At 35.9% G+C, this 22,732-nt stretch overlaps 2 protein-coding genes across 2 annotated transcripts; both read right to left on the bottom strand.

The window, feature by feature from the left end:
• Positions 1-1,735: 1,735 nt before the first annotated feature.
• LOC140872197 (probable WRKY transcription factor 25) lies at positions 1,736-4,244 on the bottom strand. The gene is made up of 5 exons (XM_073274991.1): positions 4,031-4,244; positions 3,680-3,778; positions 2,987-3,570; positions 2,719-2,874; positions 1,736-2,615 (listed from the first exon to the last, which is right to left on the bottom strand). The coding sequence occupies exons 1-5, from the start codon at positions 4,235-4,237 to the stop codon at positions 1,835-1,837; spliced, it is 1,827 nt and encodes a 608-aa protein (XP_073131092.1). The 5' UTR covers positions 4,238-4,244; the 3' UTR covers positions 1,736-1,834.
• A 4,496-nt stretch (positions 4,245-8,740) lies between these two features.
• LOC140871679 (protein METHYLENE BLUE SENSITIVITY 1-like) lies at positions 8,741-9,414 on the bottom strand. Its single transcript, XM_073274305.1, has one exon. It carries the CDS (start codon positions 9,353-9,355, stop codon positions 9,023-9,025), a length of 333 nt encoding a protein of 110 aa, XP_073130406.1. The 5' UTR covers positions 9,356-9,414; the 3' UTR covers positions 8,741-9,022.
• Positions 9,415-22,732: the final 13,318 nt, after the last annotated feature.

Raw genomic sequence — 22,732 nt, 5'->3', positions numbered from 1 at the left:
TTCTTTTTCTTTTTCTTTTTCTTTTTTACAGAAGCCTTGTCCTTTTATGTGATCTAACTACAGTTTCTTACTTTACTTTTTAGGATTTTTTTGTCAGCAATGATGACGAAAGTCGGTTGTTACAACATAATTTAATATTTAAATAATAATTATTTTTTTAATTAATTAAATATGACAGTACTAGTTGGGCCAATTAGCATAAAATATTAATTGTTATCATTTTTTTTTTTTTTGGAAAAAAGAAGAAGAAAACGAACAGTTTGGAAGTTGGAAGTGCGTAAAAAGTGGCCGCCAAGCCTATTTTATTTAATTGTTGGTTTTGACAGATATTCTCCCATATTGTAACCCCTCAGATTGACATTGATTGACAACTGTCTCTATTTTTCTATAATAATAATAATAAATATGTTCTTGATATAATTAGAACTGGGATAATTAATCTTAATCACTTATTTCATGTTATGTTTTCGATTTTGTCCGGAATTGGTCATTCTTTTTCTTTGGAATTATCCATTAACCCTTTCTAATTCAATGCCAATTAGTTTGCACAATAGGTCAATGAGCCCTTAGCCATTGGGCCAATGACTAAGGGTGAGGTCCTGAGATCAATTAGTCTCAAGTTTGATTTATGCTGATTGTGTGTAGTTTTCTTAATTTATTTAGGTAGATTTAAATAGTTTCTTCGTTCGAGATAAACAAGTCTCGGGTCAATGCTCAAGTTTCGTCGGTTGTGTGGGCAGTTTCATTACATTGTTGTAATTGATTATTTGTAATCTTGTACTTTTTCTCTAAACAATAAATCCTTTATTTATAACTTGGATAGTGAATCAGTGATATCTAATAAATAAGTTAATAATTGGGGTATTTAAGATGAAACGTTGATTATGAGAATCGGAACTTGAATTTATCTGTTACTTCAAATTAGTTCAATCACAACACTTATAATTAGTATAACATTCACAAAATCATAGTTAACTCACATAGATGTGCGCGGTCACTTTGCAACATATTAAAATTGTCATAAGTGGAATCCCTTAATTTCTATTTTTCATACTAATTTTTTCTCTTCTTTTTTTATTTCCTTCAACTTTAATCCTACATGTGAATTTTTAAGCCGTCGAGTTTAAAATCCAAAACTTGCGGGACATAAACTTTGAGTTTGGATTTTCGTAGTTTATGCTCGACGTTTTAATTAAATTTGAGAGTTAATTCGAAATTTTTTATGCAATTGCTCTTAAATCCAAGTTTGCAATAAACACACTCTTGAGTCTTGAATCAGGATTTTTAAGTTCCAATTCTTAGAAGGGTGATGCTACATGTACACGGAGGATTACACATTGGGTTACACGTTGCACTTGAAATTATATAAATATTCTTAATGTATTTTGGAAAGATTTTTTTTCAAATCATGTGGAGGGATAATTTTATAATTTTATGTGTAGTATGTAATCCAATGTGTAACTCAGTGTGTACATGTAGCATTTCCCTTCTTGGAATTTGAATTAATAACGTTCTAAACATTTTTAAGTTCGTTTAAACATTATTAATTTGAATTCAACTTTAAAATGTGTAGTGTTACTATTTCAAAATCGATAATAAAAACGAAAGAATCAAACTCTTGGTTCTTCGACCAATTTTCACGTAGCCTTCACCCACATGAAGCCCATATATTCTGAAGTTTGATATTTCTCCAAACAGAATAAGGAAGAAAGAAGAAAGAAAAGAGAGAAAGGAACTCATTCCTAGCATAAATTTTGGTGGGAAAATGAAAACCAAGATATTATTGAATGACAAAATATAGCCAAAAAAAAAGGAAGAAGAAGATATATAGTGTCTACATTATTCCATTACCATGATTAGGAATGGAAAGACAAGCATCATATATGTGATCACCTTCATCCCTTTTCTCCTCCTTTGGTTTCATAACTTTTCCATGGCATTCTCTGATTTCCTGCCCTTGATTACAAGCTGCTACATGACCGTAATTTCCGACGTGAAAGTTGCCGCCATGGCCGGCTGATCCGGCGGCTTGAACATGATTCATGGTCGACATGTATTCCGGCAAATTTCCACCAGTCATGGGGTAAAAGCCAGTAGAATTGGCGGCGGGATAGTTCTTGATGAAGTTCCCATTCATCAGAAGAGAGCCATAGTGAAATGGAGGAAAGGACACGGGATAGTTAGCCGACGAAGATCCGAAGTTGTGGAGATTATTCCCAGGTGTAGTACTAGTAGTTGAAGCCATGTTGGAGTAATTAGACCTCATGATCAGGTGATGATCATTGTAATTGAAGATGAATGACTTTGTTTTGTTGAAGTTGTACATTGGTGGCGGGGGGAGATGCTGCTGGACTAATTGCTTGCCGCCCTGTTTCGGCTTAGACGTCGTGGCAAAATCCGAAACGCTGTTAGGAGCTGCTCGTGGCATCTGATGATCTCCAGCTTGTAGGACAAGGCCTGTGCCCCCCGCGTTTCTCGTGGCCGCCGCCGCTGCCACGGGCACTTCATGGTTATGTTTCCCCTCGTATGTTGTAATGACAGATTTCAAGTCATTTGCGGCCCTTTCGACGTGCTTCCGCACGGGGCAGCCGGGGCTAGTGCACTTGTAGTAGCTCCTGTATGAATGCAAGAAAATGGAATAAAGTTATTACATGCATATTGTGGATAAAACTAACTATATTATATACTAGCAATGTGTGAAATATTAATTTTACAAACCTTGGGTTAGGATTTCCTTTAACAACCTTCTGTCCGTATTTCCTCCACCGGTATCCATCATCAAGAATATCGATCTCACTCTCTATCTGGACGACGACTCGTGGCTCCCGTGTGGACCGCGATATGTTCGTCTCAATCGAAAAGCTCTCCCTCTTCCTATACCAATAATGAAATGCATTTGGTTTGATCCATGTTTTCGATAAATTAAAAGGTATAATAAACGAGCTAGTCCATATGTTTTCGGGTTTATCTATATCTATATATATACCTTTTCTTGGAATCAGATTCATCGTTGTGTTCGTCGTCTTCATCATGGAAGGAAATGGTTTCAGCGCTTTCCACATCTTGATCCTCCACGGCCACATTAAACTCTTGAGCTTCGAAATCTTTCATGGAAGCGGAGGAGGGATCAGATTTGAAACTATAACTAGTCTGAAAGGATGGATTAGAAGAGTAGTGCACCCCGTTCGGAGCAGCCGATGAATCCAGCAGCCCCATGTTTTCATTATTGATCTCAAGTACATCCACATGACCAAACCGCTTCAAGGGCAGAGGTTTGGGGTGATTGTGAGAGCCCTTGTACACGATTTCTGTAATATGACCGTCGTGGGATCGCTCCACCTTCTTCTTGACCGGGCAGCTTGTGTGGGTGCATTTGTAGTAACTCCTTGGATATTCACTCCCTTTCACATGTTTCTGGCCATATTTCCTCCAGTAGTACCCATCTTCTGAAGACCTTGTCACTTCTTTAGGAAAATATGCCCCCTTCCGTTGCTTCATTTCCATGCACTCTTTCTTCTTATTTTCTTGCAAATCCACTGCAGGTTGTTGTTCATAGTATTCCTCCACTCCCTGCATTCGCCAAGAATCGGCCATATCATGACCATCAATCCATTTCATTACAACAGAAATGCATCCTTAATTCGCTACGAATCAGTAGTTGCATATACAATACACTTACTTTGTTGTGAGGCCTCATGTAATTGTTGTTGGCCACTGTCCATTTGAGCTTTGGTGATGGAAATTGAAAGGTTCCAGTTGTTGGAGATAGTTGTGCCCCCTACATATATTTTTATATATAAACAAAATTCATCCAAAGTATTAGCCCTGTTTTAAAGATTTTTCTTGCGTTTTAACTCTGAATTTTGAAAAGATTTTCCAAACGCTCTAGATTGATTTATGCTCTCAACAAATTTTTATCTTGTTAATTGCATATACCATTTACTCATAATAATTTTATTAAAACTAAAACGTTTGGAGTAATGTGCATGCATGTAAAAAGAGGTATAATATAATATACACATAATGGTACCTGAGCATTTGGTAGCATCTCAGGGGAGTCTAGCAAGGCGGAGGGACTAATTCCAGGTGGCACCGTGAAATACGGCGAGCATAGCACCGTCGGCGACGGCAGAGGCGGCGGCGTGTGTGTGGTCCTGATCAAGAATCGTGGCTGCACGTTCATGTTCCGAACATTGAAACCACATTTCGCTGCCCTCCTCTCCGCAATGCTAATCATGTTACTCCGCCCGCCTCCGCCTCCGCCCCCGTCCCCGTCCCCGTCCCCGTCCCCGTCCACGTCCCCGCCCCTGTTTATCATAATATTCACATGCTGATCTACGTGAAGCAACGACGAGGACGACGAAGACGACGGCCTATGATATATTTCTTGATTTCTGTTGATCAAAGGAGCTGATGGTGATGATCTAGAGCTGTCTCCGGTCTGATTCGACTCCATCGCCCTATCAATCTTCGAAATCAAGCATGGAAAACATAAGGGTGAAAAAAAAAAAAACAATCTGGATTTGTAATAAGTTGTTAGTCACACATTATTTTTTTTTTTTACATATATATATATACACAGTTTTCTTGATGATTCATAAAATATAATCAATATTATTCTGGAATATGTTGCCCACAGTATCAATCAATGGAAAACCCTCATGATTAGATTAGGGTTTTCAAGATTTTGATTGATACTGTGTTTGATCACATTGAAGGATATGTATTTACAGGAGAAATTATGTATGTATGAAAATAACAAAAATGGAAGATTAAAGCTGCAGGCAGTATATATATGTGTATGATATTGAGGGAGAGATAGAAGGAATGCGTGATATGGGTTAATAATGAGACACATGAATGAATCACTTGATGAGATCCATTTTCATGCAAAGTTATTGGCATTTTGTTAATTCCACGTAGCTTTTTTTTTAAAAAAATATTTAACTCCGCATTTTATCATGTTTTAAACTAAAATTAAGTGCATTTTTTATTGTTGTTCTTTTAGTTATTTTTCATCGAAAGCGTTGACGTGACACTAACAAATTAGTTACACATCGACGCCACTTTGAATAAATGAGTAAAATACCAGAAAAATGAAAAAACAAATAACGGAATAAAATTAAAATTTGATAACGTAAAGAACTAAAATCATAAATAGATAATTATACTGTGCCACAAATAAAATTTACAATTTTTCCACGTTTTAACATTCAACTATTATATAAAGTGTGTGTGTGTGTAAGAATAAATTTAAGATGAGTTTGTGTAACTACTTTAGAGAAATGAAAGATACTCTGGTAAGATAATCTTAACAATGAAAAAATTAAAAAAAAAACACACGATATTTGATTAATATATAGAAATATTTTATTTTAATATGTACAAAATATTGACATAACAATTAAGTGTGATATATCATAATTTTGTTGCGCTTGTAAAATATAATTAGTTGGCGGGAGATTTGGAATAGTTGTGGTAAAGCGAGAAACTGGAACGGAAGTTTAGATGCACTAAGACAGTACTATATTACACACATGTATTTGTGTGTGTGCGCGCATATAAATAACTACTCGATCTAAATTTATGGCAATTTTTGTTATTTCACCTACTTCTATCTAACATGTGTAAGTAGTTAAGATTCACCTTAATTTCTTCATTTGTTATTATGCAAATCAAAACAAAAGGACGAATGTAATAGGACGAGATCTTCAGTTTGAGACTTAATTGCATTTATTTCAACGTAAAAAAGAAAATGTAATCAATCTTGAATCAACTTTTGGATATGTTAAAAAGAAAAAAAAAAAAAAAAAAACACTTTTGCCTAACTTTCACCAGGGGACAATAATTTGTTTTGATGCACTGACTTTTTAGTACCAAATATTAAAATTTTGGTCATTTTAGTCCATTTAACGCTGAAATGTTTTTTTTGTCGTATAACTGTAATTAGATGGTGGCTTGCGAAAAAATTGCAGGTTTCTTGATTTTGGATTTGGAGTAAATCGATTTATTTGAAAACAAATTAACAATTTTTTAAAAAAAATTCGAACAAATCAAACGAATTTTTTTTGCATATCAGTTAGAATCATTCAATGATTGTTACAAAAATGTGTTTTTAACTCACTTAATTAGCCATTCGGTGAAAATTGAACGTATCGGTCGTGGATGGATCAAAATAGCCAAAATTTTGAAGTTATTGTATTAAAACCAAAAATGCAAATGTTAGTTGGCCAAAACAAAAAAGAGACAAATTACTATACTAAAAAAAAAAGGTATTTTCCCTTTCCTTTTAAAGGCCTCTCCTCTTCTGGAATCTGGTCAAGGAACAAACATCGATTTTCTCCATTACATTTCCAAAGAACAGAGATATGAACACAGTTCCTAATGTGCTTGGTCTCTCTCCTTCTGTTTATTTGAGTTAATTTTATAAACTACACCTGTATGGAAATCAAAATTTGCGCAGCTGAACTCAATTCTTGAATGCAATCTCAATGAACCAAAACGAGGAATCAAAAGACTCGATTATTGTATTCCTTATAGCACACTGTAGATGACAGTCTCTCAGGCACACATTGGGCTGTAAAAACAAGAGAAATATCAGGTGTACGCTTCGGTTTACGCCTAACCTTAGCCCTTGTATCTTGCACTTCAATTACAAAATACCCTTAAATGCATGGTTTTAAGTGTATAATTGTGTAAAGTGTAAGGCTAGGTATAAACCAAAATGTACAACTAGCATTTCTCTAAAAACAATCAGCTGCAACACAGCACCCATGCGTGCAGCAGTCGCATGGAAAACTAGAACGAGATTAGCCTGTCACCTCCAGATCATCGACCTGTTATGGTGCTGATACCAAGTGCAGCATAGCCCTCGAATCAACATGAGCCTCATATGGATCCAAAAACTATTGCGCCCGTTGTAGCGTAGTATCTACCCTGTTATGGATTCAAATCAGTTGGTTTCATCTGAGCAAGTCGGAAAAAGATATTGACTTTGGTCAATTCTGCTTGCTCGATTAGTTCAATGCAAATCACACTTTTTTGCTATATAATTCGTTGGCGCAGGCAAGGCGCAACAAGGAGAAAAAATTTTAAAGGGTGAAGAACAAAGCAAGCAGACAGAATAATTAATCCCCACAGTTTCAATTCCATCACTATGTCTTGGCGTCTGAAAACGGACTCGGTTTCCACGTATCAAAAATTGCACAAGAATTACCTTCAGAACCCAGAATTAAGTTCTAGGCACCAGAAACTAATTATGATCCATTCAGCCCATTAGAATCAAGTTGAAGAGGAAACAAGAAAGAAGTTACATACATGCTCACTCGCACAAAATATCCCATTCCTGTCAAACATAACAAGTACCACATGTGGAAACACCTTTCTAATGGAGTCAAAATCAAATCATTATCCCATTAATTTAGGGGGCTGGGGGCTGGGGGGTTGAATCACGACATCAAGCATAATAATATGTTAGCTCAACGCCATAAAACAGATAATGAGAATGTGTTGAAGCATGTAAAACATATAAACAAATGGTACAGCGATACCTCGAACAGAGCACTTGGCAGCATCACCAACCACCACCAACAAAAATACATACGAAATTGATAAAGTGCAAGAAGATACACAACATAGGAGGAAATCTAAATACACAACCAATCACTAGAGCAATAACATAATGTGGCGATGGCCGATGAGCAAAACCATGATCTGGAACTAAACAACGAAAAGTTCACAGTTTGCCAAAACATGCAGTCCCCACCCAGCATTTGAACAGATAGCGTGATGTATTTACTGGACCAAAATTCCCAATAAAAATCAATTATTAAGGACACTGGCAAAATGGATTGATTTTTCAATCCCCGACTTAAATAATTGTAGTAAATTCAACACGCATAAGTCTGATTGGCATATGTTGAACTAGATATATTTGCTTTGTTTTAGTAACCAGAAAATATTAATATGGAACTGCTGATTATAATGTTTCGTGACAAACTTGCTCAGATATGTTGCCAACATAGATGAAAAACTCCGGGAAATTGTAATAATTTAACAAAGGTTTAACCAATAAGCCTGGCCTACCAGATAAAATTCATAGTCTCAACAATTTTGAAGATGCACGCACATCAGAGATCAGGCGTAAACTCAATACAGGATATCAGCAAGTCCTTTAAAATCCAGTTTCACAAACCATGATAAAGACTGCTACTATAAAATAGGGCAGAGAAGTCATCTTGGCAACACGTGCCATTCCAAATTCTTATTAAAACAGTAAGAGAATCAATTATATGAAAGAAAGAATCCTCATGATTTCACTTCAGTAATACCCAAGTGCATGGTGACACAGCCAAAACTTATTAAATTTACAAACTCAAGATAATTCTTGATTTCACTTCAGTAATACCCAAGTGCACGGTGATACGGCCAAAACTTACTAAATTTACAAACTCAAGATAAAAAAAAAAGTTTCTCAAGTCACTCAGATTTCTTCTTCTTGTTTTGAAATCAGAAGATAGACAAGTCAGCGGTGTGATGCTCAGCATATCTCAATGAATTGACATTGATAATATTTAAAAAAAGCCTTCCAATTGGAATAACAATCATATGGGAAAAAGAATAACTCGTTCATGCGTAATTTAACCCGTGGGACAATGCTAAAATCACAAAAAGCATTAAAAACACCACAAGCTAGATCACCCTTGTTGTTCTTCCTAAATAGATTCACAAGTCCACATCCTGAAAATTAAACAATAATTAACACACCTGTTAGCGCAACCACACAAGAGAGCAACTTCATCCACACATAAGCAGTTTTAATACATACAACATGATAAAGCAAAGCGGCATAACATCACAGCAACACACAAGTTTCCCGAGTCTGATAAGATTATTGCTGATGTAAGTATCTACATAATCCGACAAGCGCAAACAGAGATACGGAACTTTTTTCCGGTTTTGAATTAGCGACGAAATAGGAAAAACAGGGAGCGGCAACCAATAAAAGAGCGGGGATCGAGCTTCACTTCTTGAGACTGCCTCGCACCCCGGGCTTCGGCTTGGATGTCTCGGCTCCGGCACCTGATCCGGCACCGGCACCGGCGTGAAGATTGTTGAGCGAGGCCTCGTCAAAGGGAATCTTGGGGTGGCGCGCTTCGTGGTGAATCTGCATAGACTTCATGTCGGGGGCAGTGATCTTACAGAGGGGACACTCGAGTTTAGCGTGGCCGCCTTTCTCGTGTCCGGAACGATCGGCGAGGCCCGCCTTCCCTCCGCCGCGGTTGGTTGTGGCGGCGTCGATCTTGGAAGCGATCTCCTTGGCCGTGTGCTTCTTGGGCTTGGCCTTGCCAGTCATGATTGCTGCCTGCGGATTTTCTTTTCTTTTCTTTTCTTTGCGAGGGTTTCTTTTCTGCACCACTATATATATCAATTGCTTGCTTCAATATATCACCAAGCGTGTATATAAAATTATATTTTTTAAAATTAAAATATATCTTATTTTTAAAATTATGGTGAAATTTTTTAGATAATTATGTATTTTATTTTAAAGAGCAAATACTCTAAACTATATGCACGTGTGCGTGAATTAATGAGTGGATATATGAAATTTTAGGACTAATTTAATTATATGTATTACATGTTTTTATTTTTTTTTAGTTAGCAATGCATATAATTATAATTTTGAAAAAAGTGCAATTTTGACAGAACACTTAAAAATACCAAAAGTAGTTAATATAATTTGTTTTTGCTTTATTAATAGTAATAAATATATATATAACTACACAATATTATTTTTAAATAATAATAATAATAATAATAATAATAATAATATTATTATTATTATTATTATTATTATTATTATTATTATTATTATTATTATTATTATACCTTTAAATCATGATGTTTTCTATATATATTATTATATCTTCTATTGACTAATTTTATCTAATTTTTTAAAATATTGAATTTTTTTATCGTGATCTAAAATTTTGAATATAAAATAATTAACATCTAAAAATATTATTTACTAAAAAATATTTTATTCATATGCACGCATCGCGTATAAAAGACGCTAACGAGATGAGATGTGAACAGTGAAACTGTATGTCTCGACTTGGAGTCCTCGACTCCTCTTTTAGCAAATATTAGGTGATCGTTCGTAGAGCCGTCAATTTGGGTTAGGCCCGTCGGGTTGGCCTGGCCCGCCACATAATTTAAGTGGGTTGGGTTGAAATTTTTTCAACCCAACAAAAGGTGGGCCTAGATGGGCCAACCCGCCAAGGCCCGTGATCCACGCGGGTTGGCCCGCCGCGGGCCTGGAGAATTAATAATTTTTTTTATTTTTATTGTGATATATGTATTTTTTAATAAAAGTTGTGAATTTTTTTTGTATTAATTACTTTATATAAAATTTACACACATGAAATCAATAATTAAAATTTTTATTAATATGTTTCTATTAATATTTATTTATTAAATGATATTTATAATTAATTATAATATTTATTTATTTATTTTTATTTTTTGTGAGCTAACCCGCGGGCCGGCCCCCCTAACCTGCAACCCACCTTGGGTTGGGTTGGGTTGATGATTTCTAGTCCGCCAGAATGGTGGGTCGGCCCGCCATCGACCCACCAAAAGGTGGATTTTTGGTGGACCTCCCCGCCCCGCCATGAATTGGTCCGTTTGAGAGCTCTAATCGTTCGTAATAATTGAATGAACATGTAACGTGGGAGGGGGAAAATAAGGTAAAAACTAAAAACAAAAACACACTTTTATTTTTATTCTTTTTTTTTTTTTTTAGAATAGAAAAAAAAAATTCTTAATATCATGACACCGGCTATAACCAACTGCCGCCATATTATCTATTGTGACATATTTTTAAAATATTTGGTGGCAAGATTTGATAAATCTTGAAATATATACAAACAATTATTTTTTTTCTGTGGATTTTGTTATTTTAGAATGATATGGATTAATTTTCAATGGCATTTGTGTATGCAGACCAAAAGCTCAAAAATTATCTTAGTCAAGGTCTTGATTTTCTCACGACTTTAATATTAATGGTTTTACAAGTAAATAACATGTATTCTTTTAGTGAAAATCTTTTTTTTTTTTTAAAAAAAATACATATCCTCTTTATGAAATTAATGATCTTTTAAAACACTATGCTTATAAAATATTAGACGTAAAAATATTGTTTCGTCGAGCTAATCAAATTTTATAGAAGGTAAGCAATACGTGTATGCTATAACCTACAAATTATTTACAAAAACGAATGTGAGACGGTTTTGTTAGTATATTTGTTGGAAAAAAACTTGAATAGGGCAGAAGAAAACAGGAAAAAAATTCAACAGTTGAGGCTCGTGTTGAACACGATTTCCTTAAGAAGATTTTGCCCCGCTCTTGGTGCTTACGGTGTTTGGCAATCTTCTCCCAAGATACAACAACTTCTACTTGTGAATATAGCATTATATATCACAAGTTCTTACAACAAAAAATGATATGAACTCTCTTTTGTAAATAGAAGAAGAAACAAAATATGTGAAAAATGTATTTGAAAATCTGAGAATCTGTTTATATTTCAAAATGATGTTTGATTCTCATATTTATATTGTTTATATGTAAAGACAAAATTTTCACTCATGTGGTATGTCTTTTGGTAAAAATAACTGACTAAAATCACCAAAAGAAGTCAAAAATATCAGAAAATTCGAAAAAATGATGCAACTTTTCGTGTGGCCAGAAGCACCGGTGCAGGGGCGCAATATATTGCTCCCATGCGCCACCCTTTCTTGCATGGGCAAACGCCCAGGCAGCATGACCAGTGCAGGGGCGCAATTTTCAGCTCCCCTGCAGTTCAATAATTTTTTTTTCCGAGCTTCTCAATCCTTTTTCCTTTCCGAATTTCGCATTGCTTAATTTCAATTCATTATGCACAATCAAAATTTCCAACAATCCCCCACATGAATGAAATTAATGCATGAATGCACATGATGTCAAAGAGAGTTCACACGAAAATTCAGTGCATCAGGAGAGGTAGCTTGTGGCTTTGAACCTTTTTTAGTAGAATACTATCGGATTTACTAGGCCACGAAGTGAACATGATGTCTTGAACTTCTTAGTGGTTTATGTAAACCCAGACAATAGTACCTACACAATGACTATTCTTCATTTCTATTGGTTTTCCGATTGTATCCGTTTTGGCCATGGAACACATCTTGACTTCATAAATGTTTCATTGAGGCGGCTCGTCCTCACACTTACATAGGTGGTCTCCTTTGAAAAGTATCCTACAGTACTCCGCTTTTTCCATGCAAGAAACCATTAAAAGTTCAAACTTAACCTCACTACATGCGTAGGCAACAACACTCTACGTCCTAGGAATGAGTTGGAAAAAATCCAAAGTTTTTACTCAAATTCTCATAATTTAGTTGTCCCATTGAACCAAGATTTTGGGATCTCCAATCAACAAGGTTGGGTTACCACTATGAGAGCTTTATGTTGTAGACTTTAAGCCCATTTCTCTTGACAAGTTGTACACTTGATCTCTATTCAATGCTTTTGTAAGCGGATCCGCTAAGTTATCTTTTGATTTGACGTAATCAGTTGTGATAACTCCATTTGAGATCAATTATCGTATGGTATTGTATCTTCGACAAATATGTCGAGACTTACCATTATACATAGTATTATGTGCCCTTGCAATTGCCGATTGACTGTCACAATGTATCATAATTGCAGGCACTGGCTTTGACCAACAAGGAATATCCTCCAGAAAATTCCTAAGTCATTCTGCTTCTTCTACGGCTTTATCAAGTGCTATGAATTCAGATTCCATTGTTGATCTAGTGATGCAAGTTTGTTTGGATGACCTCCAAAAGACTGCTCCACCACCAATACTAAAAACATAGCCACTTGTGGATTTTAGAGTCTTTGGTGTCAGAAATCCAATTTGCATCATTGTATCCTTCAAGCACCACAAGATATCTTGTGTAATGCAATCCATACTCTAGAGTGTGCCTTAGGTATCTAAGCACCCTTGTCAAAGCTTTTCAATGAATCTCATTTGGATTACTTGTTAATCGACTCAACTTGTTTACTGCACAAGCAATATCAGGCCGAGTACAATTCGTGATATACATGAGGCTTCCAATAATTATGGAGTATTCCAATTGAGAAATCGGTTCTCAACGATTCTTATTCAAGTGGACGCTCAAATCAAGAGGCGTCTTTACAGGGGAACAATCATAAGCATTAAATTTTTTCAAGACGGTCTCAACATAATGAAATTGATACACGACTATCGCCTCAGAATTCCTAGAGATTTTAATCCCTAGTATTACATTGGCAATGCCCAAATCTTCATATCAAAATGTTTCGTCAACATTTTCTTTGTTGTTTTTATCACTTCATGATTACTTCCCATTATAAGCATGTCATCAACATAAAGACATACTATGACATAAGAGTCTCTTGTGCCTTTAATGTAGACACACTTGTCACACTTGTTTATTTTAAATCCATTTGACAGCATTGTAGTATCAAATTTTTGATGTCATTGTTTAGGCGCTTGCTTCAGCCCATATAAGGATTTAACGAGTCGACACACCTTCTTTTCTTGACCCCGAACAACAAATCCTTTGGGTTGATCCACATAAATCTCTTCTTCCAACTCACCATTCAAGAATGTTGTCTTGACATCCATCTGGTGTATCTCAAGGTTATGCAATGACGCGATTTCAATGAGTACACGAATGGAGGTTATTCTTGAGACTGGCGAATAGGTATCGAAAAAATCAAGGCCTTCTTTTTGTCTATATTCTTTAGCCACCAATCTAGCCTTGTATTTTTCGACTGTTCCATCGACTTTGTACTTTCTTTTTAGGACTCATTTACATCCCAACGTCTTGGTTCCTGGTGGAAGATCCACCAAATACCAAGTGTGATTATGCAAAATGGACTCCATTTCGGTATTGATGGCTTCTTTCCAATATGGAGCCTAAAGGCTAGACAACGCATCTTGTAAAGTCTTTGGTTCATTTTCCAGAATGTAAGTAAGAAAATCTGGTCCAAAAGACTTCATGGTTCTAGCTCTTTTACTCCTTCGAGGTTCATCTTTATGGGCAGAACCTCTATTCACCATTTCTCTAGTTCTTTTACTAAAACTAGGATCATTATTTTCATAATTATCTGTTTGTTGACTAGGCAATTCTTCTTGAGTAATGTTTTTACTTGCCAAATCAATTAGACCTCTATTAGTATTTGGTTCATCTCCTTCCTTCATTTGGCATTTCTTTTGTTCTTTGACTATTTGTGTCATATTCCCTCTTTTTGCAGGGAAATACGCTTTCAAAGAATACTGCATTTCTGGACTCAATAGTCATCCCATTGGTCATTCCAGAAATTTCAGATTTGTGCACTATAAATCTATAGGCACTACTATTAAGTGCATATCCAATGAATATGCAGTCGACCGTATTTGGTCCTATTCTCACTTACTTTGGCTTTGGTATTTCAACCTTTGCCGAGCACCCCCACACTTTGATGTATTTGTAGGAAGGTTTGTGGCCTTTCCATAATTCATATGGTGATTTATCATTTTTCTTGTGGGGAATCTTGTTTAGTATGTGATTGGCCGACAATATTGCTTTCCCCCACAAGTTTTGAGGTAAGCCCGAACTTATCAACATCGCGTTCATCATTTTTTTTAGAGTTCGATTTTTTATTTCGGCAATCCCATTAGATTGAGGCTAATATGGAGCAGTAGTTTGATGTATAATACCCAAGGATGAGCAAAACTCATCAAATGGAGCTTCGTATTCTCCTCCTCTATCGCTGCGAATACTTTTTATTTGCTTACCAAGTTGATTTTCAACTTCGGTTCTGTAAGTTTTGAACGCATCAAGTGCTTCATCTTTACCTCTCAAAAGATATACATAACAGTACCTTGTGCAATCGTCGATGATTGTTATGTAGTATTTCTTTTCTCCTCTTGTTTGCACAAACTTTAAATCCCCAATGTCGGAGTGAATCAATTCAAGAGGAGTTGTACATCTTTGAATAGAATGGAAAGGGTCTTTGGTCATTTTTGCTTCAACACATATTTCGCATTTATGTGTTGGATCAATTTTGTACTTTGGCAATAATTCCAAATTCATTAAACGTCGCAGAGTATTAAAATTTACGTGTCCTAAACGAACATGCCATAAATCAGAACACTCAACCAAGTAAATAGAATTATCAACTTTATTACCATCAATCTTGCGGTGAACCGCGATTACATTTAACTTGAAGTGGCTATCATCAAGATACCCCTTTTCAACAAAATGACCATTCTTGGTCAGTACAAACTTATTTGATTCAAAAACCAACCTAAATCCATGAATCACTAGTGATGACCCCAACACCAGATTCTTTCTTATTTCAAGAACATGTAGCACTTCAGCAAGGGTCACTTCCATTCCAGACGTCATCTTCAAGACGACTTTTCCAACCCCAAAATGTTCGATGTGCAGAGTTTCCCATAAAAAACTTTCTCCCAGAACTTGGAGTGTATGTGGAAAACATCTCCTTATCAACCCACCAATCGTTTGGTTTGTCCACCATATTCATCTCAAATACAACTGCAGTTAAATCAAGTTCAGAAAAATTAAAAGGTACCGACCTTTCATGAACCATGTTTGCTTGTTCCTTTCCTTTCTTTGGGCGTCTACAATCCTTTTCCATATGGTTTGGTTTTCCGCAGTTGTAAAAATTTCCTTTAAACTTCTTTTGATACTTCGGTGGTGGTTGTTCATTCACAAATTTCCGCTTCTTCCCTTTGTTGCTTGATTCCACAATGTTAACTTTAGCAGCCATCTTACTTGCCTTGTTCTCGGTAGCACGGTTATTTTCCTCAATCCTCAATCTTGTGATTAGATCTTCGAGTTTCATTTCCTTCCTCTTGTGCTTCAAGTAGTCTTTGAAATCCTTCCACAAAGAATGGAGTTTCTCGATCAATGCAACAACTTGAAATGACTCGCTTAGACTCATCCCCTTCGCATGAATCTCGTGCCGTAATACTTGTAGTTCCTGCACTTGACTCACTACAAATTTGGAGTCTACCATCTTGAAGTCTAAAAAACGTCCCACAATGAAATTTTTAAGGCCAGCATCCTCCGCTTTGTATTTATTTTCAAGCATCTCCCACAATTCCTTTGTAGTTTTGACTTGACAATACACATTGTATAATGCATTGTCTAGTCCATTCAGAATGTAGTTCTTGCAAAGAAAGTCGCTTTGGTTCCATGCGTCTGCTGGAAGGAGGATCTTATTTCAAAAATCTGGCCAGACTCAAAGTTATAGGATAGAACAACATTTTCTGTTGCCATCTTTTGAAGTCTGCACCATTAAATTTTTCAGGCTTTTCTCCATGTGTCGCAAGAGTGTTCGTTGTTGATGATGATGCCATCTTCAAGTTTGTTTCAAAAATAAAATCTTCTTAAGCTTGTTGGTATATTTGTTGGAAAAAAACTTGAATATGGCAGAAGAAAACATGAAAAGAATTCAACAGTTGAGGCTCGTGTTGAACACGATTTCCTTAAAAAGATTTTGCCCCGCTCTTGGTGCTTACGGTGTTTGGAAATCTTCTCCCAAGATACAACAACTTCTACTTGTGAATATAACACTATATATCACAAGTTCTTACAACCAGAAATGATATGAACTCTCTTTTGTAAAAAGAAGAAGAAACAAAATATGTGAAGAATGTATTTGAAAATTTGAGAATCTGATTATATTTCAAAATGATGTTTGATTCTCATATTTATATTGTTTATATGTAAAGACAAAACTTTTCACTCATGTGGTATGTCTTTTGGTAAAAATAACTGACTAAAGTCACAAAAAAAAGTCAAAAATATCAGAAAATTCGAAAAAAAGATGCAACTTTTTGTGTGGCCAGAAGCACCGATGCAGGGGCGCAATATATTGCGCCCCTGCGCCACCCTTTCTTGCCTGGGCAAACGCCTTGCGACCCTGCACTTCAATAATTTTTTTTTCCGAGCTTCTCAATCGTTTTTCCTTTCCGAACTTCGCATTGCTTAATTTCAATTCATTAAGCACAATCAAAATTTCCAACATGTTTAACAAATCAATTTTGTAAGATGATTTTTTATTTGACGACTCATGAAAAAATATTATTTTTCTATGTCAAAAGTATTTTTTTATTATCATGATTGATTTGTCTCGCGACCATGGGGATCTATCAAGGGACAGGGGAGAGACCCTTTGAGTTTTGATATAAAAGTACTAATATGTCTTTAGATTTTAAAATTTAAATTATACACAAAAAATTAAGCCAATGATCTAGAAATCAAAGTTTATCACTTTGTGTGTTATGTAAGAATCGACTTCGTAATATAATATTGGGAGATGAATATATGAATGATAGTTCAGTTATGTGTATTGAAAATGATATATTTCTTAGTTTGTTTGTGTCTCGATTATATAAGTCACTTTTTTTTCTCAAATATATAAGATTATATAATATATTAATTAATCTTGTTTCTACTTTTTTACTAATATATAAACATATTAAATAAGTTTTGAAAAACGTATAACCATTTTTTGAATGAATCTAGTAGGGATAAAATATGAATTTTACGTGAATTTATTTATCCAATGATTTGTCTTTATTTTGTGAGTTAAAAAACAAGTCTATATAATGGGAACATATGAACTATTTGGATCCGTCCCTGCTCATGACGGACATACTTCAGATTATTTGTATGAATCATTGTTATTTATGTTATAAAATTGATCAAATAATTTTTAAAATAAAATGTTATTATTTTGAATAATGAAAAACAAAATTTAAATTTAAATTCTAACTTCATTTAACTAATTTTTAAAAATAAATTATAAATTTATAATATTGTTGATATACCTCAATAAAATGATCTCCTTGGATGAGCTGACGAAACTCTTCCAACAAAAGATGATCTGCTGCTGGCATGAAACCACGAACAAGAGTGTTAAAGGGAGGCCAAAAGGTGTTCCGGCGTATCCCCTCAGACGCTCAAGTCAGATGCTAGGATAGCGAAATATAGAGAGTGGTGTGTGCACACGAGTAAAAAATTAGGATATAAACAATGAAAATAAACCTGGTATTTATAGGAGAGAGCTCCGGACCTTACGCTTACCTTCCTAATCAAGAACCCGAGAATCCCGGGATCACGATCCCGAACATATAGGTGGAGATCTCGTCTGGATCTCCTTCGATAAAGAATTATTGATCTATACATCTTATCTGAGCTGAACTGTAATCACTAGGACTCTATATTGCTGCTCTCCCTGGAGTCATATGGAGAGAAATGAATGAGTTATTGTTGAACCCTTGAAATCACTTTAAACACTGATCCTAACATCCCAGCTAGCTCACCAAGGTTGACGAACCAATCTGCCAAGCTAACTCCCTATTAACATCAGGGCCGAGCTGAGCTCCCAAACTCCCGAGCTGAGCTCCCTACCCGAGCTGGTAATTATAGTGGGGGAGCTTGGCCGAGCTCCCAAGGCTCCCGAGCTCCTGAGCTGGTCCTAGTTGATTAGGGACGAGCTTTTATCTTAGGGTCATCGAGGATCTGAGGTGATTTCCTCCTCCGGGTATCACAAGTCCCCCCCTCAAAAGTCGAACTGAGGTCAAAGACTCGAAGTTCGTTATTCTTATTCTGAGATGACCCCAAGCGAATGCCGACTTAAAGTGCCCCGCCGAGCCCAGCTGTCATTCTGACAAGTACTGTGAGGCCTCGATTCTAATCATCTAATTAGTAATAATCCATACTAAAATCAATGTAAGAATCAAGATGGAAAACAATAATTTTTTTTTTTAAAGAGTGAACAGTGCCCGCTCGATCGGTTAATTCTTACCGATCGAGCGGCCAAGAACTATCAAGCCACTGCCCAGAATTAAAAAGGCCTCCGCTCGATCGGTAAAACTCTACCGATCGAGCGGACAACGAATGCCCAAAGTACTGCCCAGGTAAAGGGTGCTCGCTCGATCGGTATAATTCCACCGATCGAGCGAGATACTCTGTACCAAAAAATAATCTGGTTTTTCTTTCTTTCAATCCAATCTCAACTCAATCGATTCGACAATAAGATAAATTCCATTCAACATGATATATAACTATTCAAATCTAAGTTCATACAATCTTCAAAATATATCAAGCATGCATTCAATCTAGTTTGAATTTATACAAAATACAAAAAGGAGTTCGAAAATGTAAACGACTCCTAAACATCAAAGCCTCACTTCTATCATCTCAACCACCTAGTCATGCTGCCTCTGACTCGGTCCTGTCCCACCTGTTGCCAAGTACACATACAAACAAAGACAACAACCGGATAATCCGGTGAGAATAATATTCCCAGTAAAATAGACTAACATACAATATCACATAATATATCAAAACATGATATATAATCAAATTCCACATATACCTCAAGTAATTCATTCAATTGCGGAATTAAAATGATATGCATGACTTTAAAACTTCTGGATTATCAGACTCAGATAATAAAAAGAAATTCTTCTTTCTTTCTTTCTTCGGTTTGGGATCCCGAGGTTAAAATATCAAAAATCACACCAAACTCCCCTTTCGAGGTGGACGTGGCATATTTTAATCTTTTAGACTCCAAAGCATTATAGTGAGTTAATAGACGCTTGTAGTAAATCGCCTACCAAGGCCACTCAGCTAAAATCTCCAGATCATCTAATTCAAAATGAATAATCAATCAGCTCAATATGAATGCATATGAAATCTCATGCATTCAATAACAATTCAATCATAAATTCAAATAAGCATATAAACATGCAATATGTGATTTCTTCTAGGACACTCGAATTAATCCGGATTCAAGTTAATCGTCCTATTTCATTCCAAAGTCGTCTTATACCTTCTTGTCGTTCACAATCTTCAATCTATAAAACAACAAATCTCAATTCAATATCCATTCAAGTTCTACGATCGATAAGTAAGAAGTCGATACTATATCGGCTCAATCTTCCAAACTGATCAAAGCTGCAATCTCGCAACTCCAAGGACTTCGAATCAATTTAACAGAAGAAGTCACATGATCAATATCGATAGTAAAACCTCATCAAACTCGGTATAATCAAATCAATAGAAACGATATCCCGAAACTCAAACTGACGGCATAACGGCTATAAACTGATCAAACCGAAATCGCAGACAGCAGAATATCAATTCAAACTGCTCATAACAATCATCTAACATCATTTCCAAGTCAAACCCAACACATCTCAAAAATCCAAATTTCGAAAATCATAAGAAAATTCATATCAAATCCAATCGTCGATATTTCTCCGAACCGTCTTAGTTATACTATCACAGCTACCTCAAGAACATCCTCTCCGAATTTCAATCAATTCTAAAGACATCCAAAAATTCAAACCTCGTAGAAATAAGAGAAACTTACTTCTAAACGGAGAACTCGATGTTGCGATCGCAAATATCAACTTCAGATCAAATTCCAACGGACGGATCGAGTTAAAATCGAAATCACAAAGTTTGAAAGTGAGTTGAGGCGTCTTCAATGGAGAGGAACCAATGGATGGGATGAAGAGGGAACAAATGAGACTAAGTCAATCAAATTCCAAGACCAATCAATATACCAAATCAAATTTTTGCGTTTTAGTCCCTGAAAATCCAAAAATTGCAAAATAGTCCCCGATCAATAAGAAGTCGGCTCTCGAATTCTGAAATCACTGGTTATCTCAAATAAGTTCAATTAAGATAAAAACGGGGCGTTATAATTCTCCCCCTTTAATAATAGATTTCGTTCTCGAAATCAAATACTGTTCAATCTTAAAAGCTAAGGGATAAACCCAAAACTGCAAGAGAATTCATCTCTCAGACAACAAGTCCAAAAAACGTTGCCTCAAAACGGACTCTGTCTCCCAAATCTCTTCTTCAAGTCCGCAACAGCTCCACTGCACTAACACAAACCAAATCGGTCTGTCTTAGAACTGCTTCTAATTCAGGTCAAAACTCTGAATCAGTCGTCTCAAGCAATTTGTCATCTCCACAAATCTGGTCTCATCAGCTAAATAGCAAAAGATATTCTGATCTGGTAATCCAACAACAAGGATCTGGTGATAATCCGCATCAAAAGACGGAAAACACTTCGTGAAAACCAAAAAAAAAGACGGAATAAAACAAGTCTGTAGGCAAGATCGCCCATCATCTCCAGACTCTCGTGAGATTAAAACAAAATCAAAATAGATTCCTCTCTCTTCTCATATCTGACAAAACCTCTGAAAATAAAAATCTTTAGAAATATTTGATCTTCTCGATCACAATACGAATTCTGCATCTAAAATTTGTATTCTTCGACTTTCTAGTTCGAGTCGTCTTCCTTCTCGATAGACAATTCTTCATCTGTCCTAATAAAATCTAATCAAAAGAAAGCCATCAAGATAGTCATCTGACAGCGGTTATACAATATCTTCATAGGAGTTAGCGACAATCGTCAGCTAGTGCAAGTATCAAACACTATACTCCCAATCTTATCTTCCTTGGCTCAGGGAGTCTTATAACTTCCTCTAATTCGAACCATGGACCTTCAGGATCGGTACCATGTTTTACCACATCTGGTAATACTGAGTTAAAGATATGGCATGTACTGCTCATACAAGAACCTTTCTAAATAGTTCGGCAAAGCCTCTAAATCCATATCATCTGTTCTAGCTGTCCGTCGTTCTGAGGATAATCACTGTACTCAGATGTACTCGAATAATAAAAGTCTCTTCGAAGAATATACCACAAGAAGGGTATAACAAAAATCTCTGTCGGAAATGACCAAATTCGACATAAATAATCTGACAAAAGTTCTGACAGAAAATCTAACATCTGATCATGTCTGAGAATCATTCTGTAGGGAAAACAATAATAGATTCATCAATCGGTCAATCAAACTCGGATGGCAATTCAACTCAGATTGACCATAGTAGTCTTGTGACGAATCCATCAACCATGATCTCCATCCAATTCTGAACCAGAATAAACTGAACGACAGACCGTCGGGTCGTTCTCTTTCTGCTATCAACTGTAGACAGTTCAGAACATCCAAAAACACATACCTCTAACATCGTTCTTCATCTGCTTCTATCCCATCTGACTCTTCAATCATCGTTTACCTTTCGATCATCTGAAAGAATACTGAATAGACTGCAAGACGCCAATCTCAAGATTCTTTGTCTCAATCGAAAACATATGGCACAACAAAACGGTTGCTCACCAAATCAAGGCATTATTTCTGAACTTGAAATTCAGATTGGTATTCCATTCTGATTCTTCCTCCTTGAATTCTGAAAAGATTCAAATCAGATTCTGTACATTCTTGATTTCTCAACATTCTGAATTGGCTCGAAAGCCATATTCTGATAGGCCTCCTATCTTCTTTGAATTCTACTCGAAAGTGCCGCAATCTTCAATCAATAAGAAAACCGATAGTAGATAAAATAAAAACAAATTTTTCGACTCAGAGCAACAACTGCTGCAATCAATCTCTCCGGAAAGAAAGGATTTCCAATCAGAAATTCCTCAGTACTTCTAATCATCTTCTCTTTCTCATACTTAGTCTGTACAGCAAAATTAGTAATACAACTTCCAAGATCAGGAAAGATTACGAAAATATCCTCATAAGAAAGCGATAACAGATCTTCTAA

This window comes from Henckelia pumila, unplaced genomic scaffold, assembly GCF_033568475.1.
Source record: "Henckelia pumila isolate YLH828 unplaced genomic scaffold, ASM3356847v2 CTG_461:::fragment_3, whole genome shotgun sequence".
In the NCBI taxonomy this organism is placed as follows: Eukaryota; Viridiplantae; Streptophyta; class Magnoliopsida; order Lamiales; family Gesneriaceae; genus Henckelia; species Henckelia pumila.
This window is presented reverse-complemented; position numbering and strand designations above follow the sequence as displayed.

Bases quoted from the DNA above. Each gene is read 5' to 3' on its own strand.
- LOC140872197 (XM_073274991.1), bottom strand. From the start codon at position 4,237: ATGATTAGCATTGCGGAGAGGAGGGCAGCGAAATGTGGTTTCAATGTT. The intron at 3,571-3,679 runs GTAAGTGTATTG...TGGCGAATGCAG, and splicing joins ACATGAGGCCTCACAACAAA to GGAGTGGAGGAATACTATGA. The intron at 2,875-2,986 runs GTATATATATAG...TTATTGGTATAG, and splicing joins GAATCTGATTCCAAGAAAAG to GAAGAGGGAGAGCTTTTCGA.
- LOC140871679 (XM_073274305.1), bottom strand. From the start codon at position 9,355: ATGACTGGCAAGGCCAAGCCCAAGAAGCACACGGCCAAGGAGATCGCT.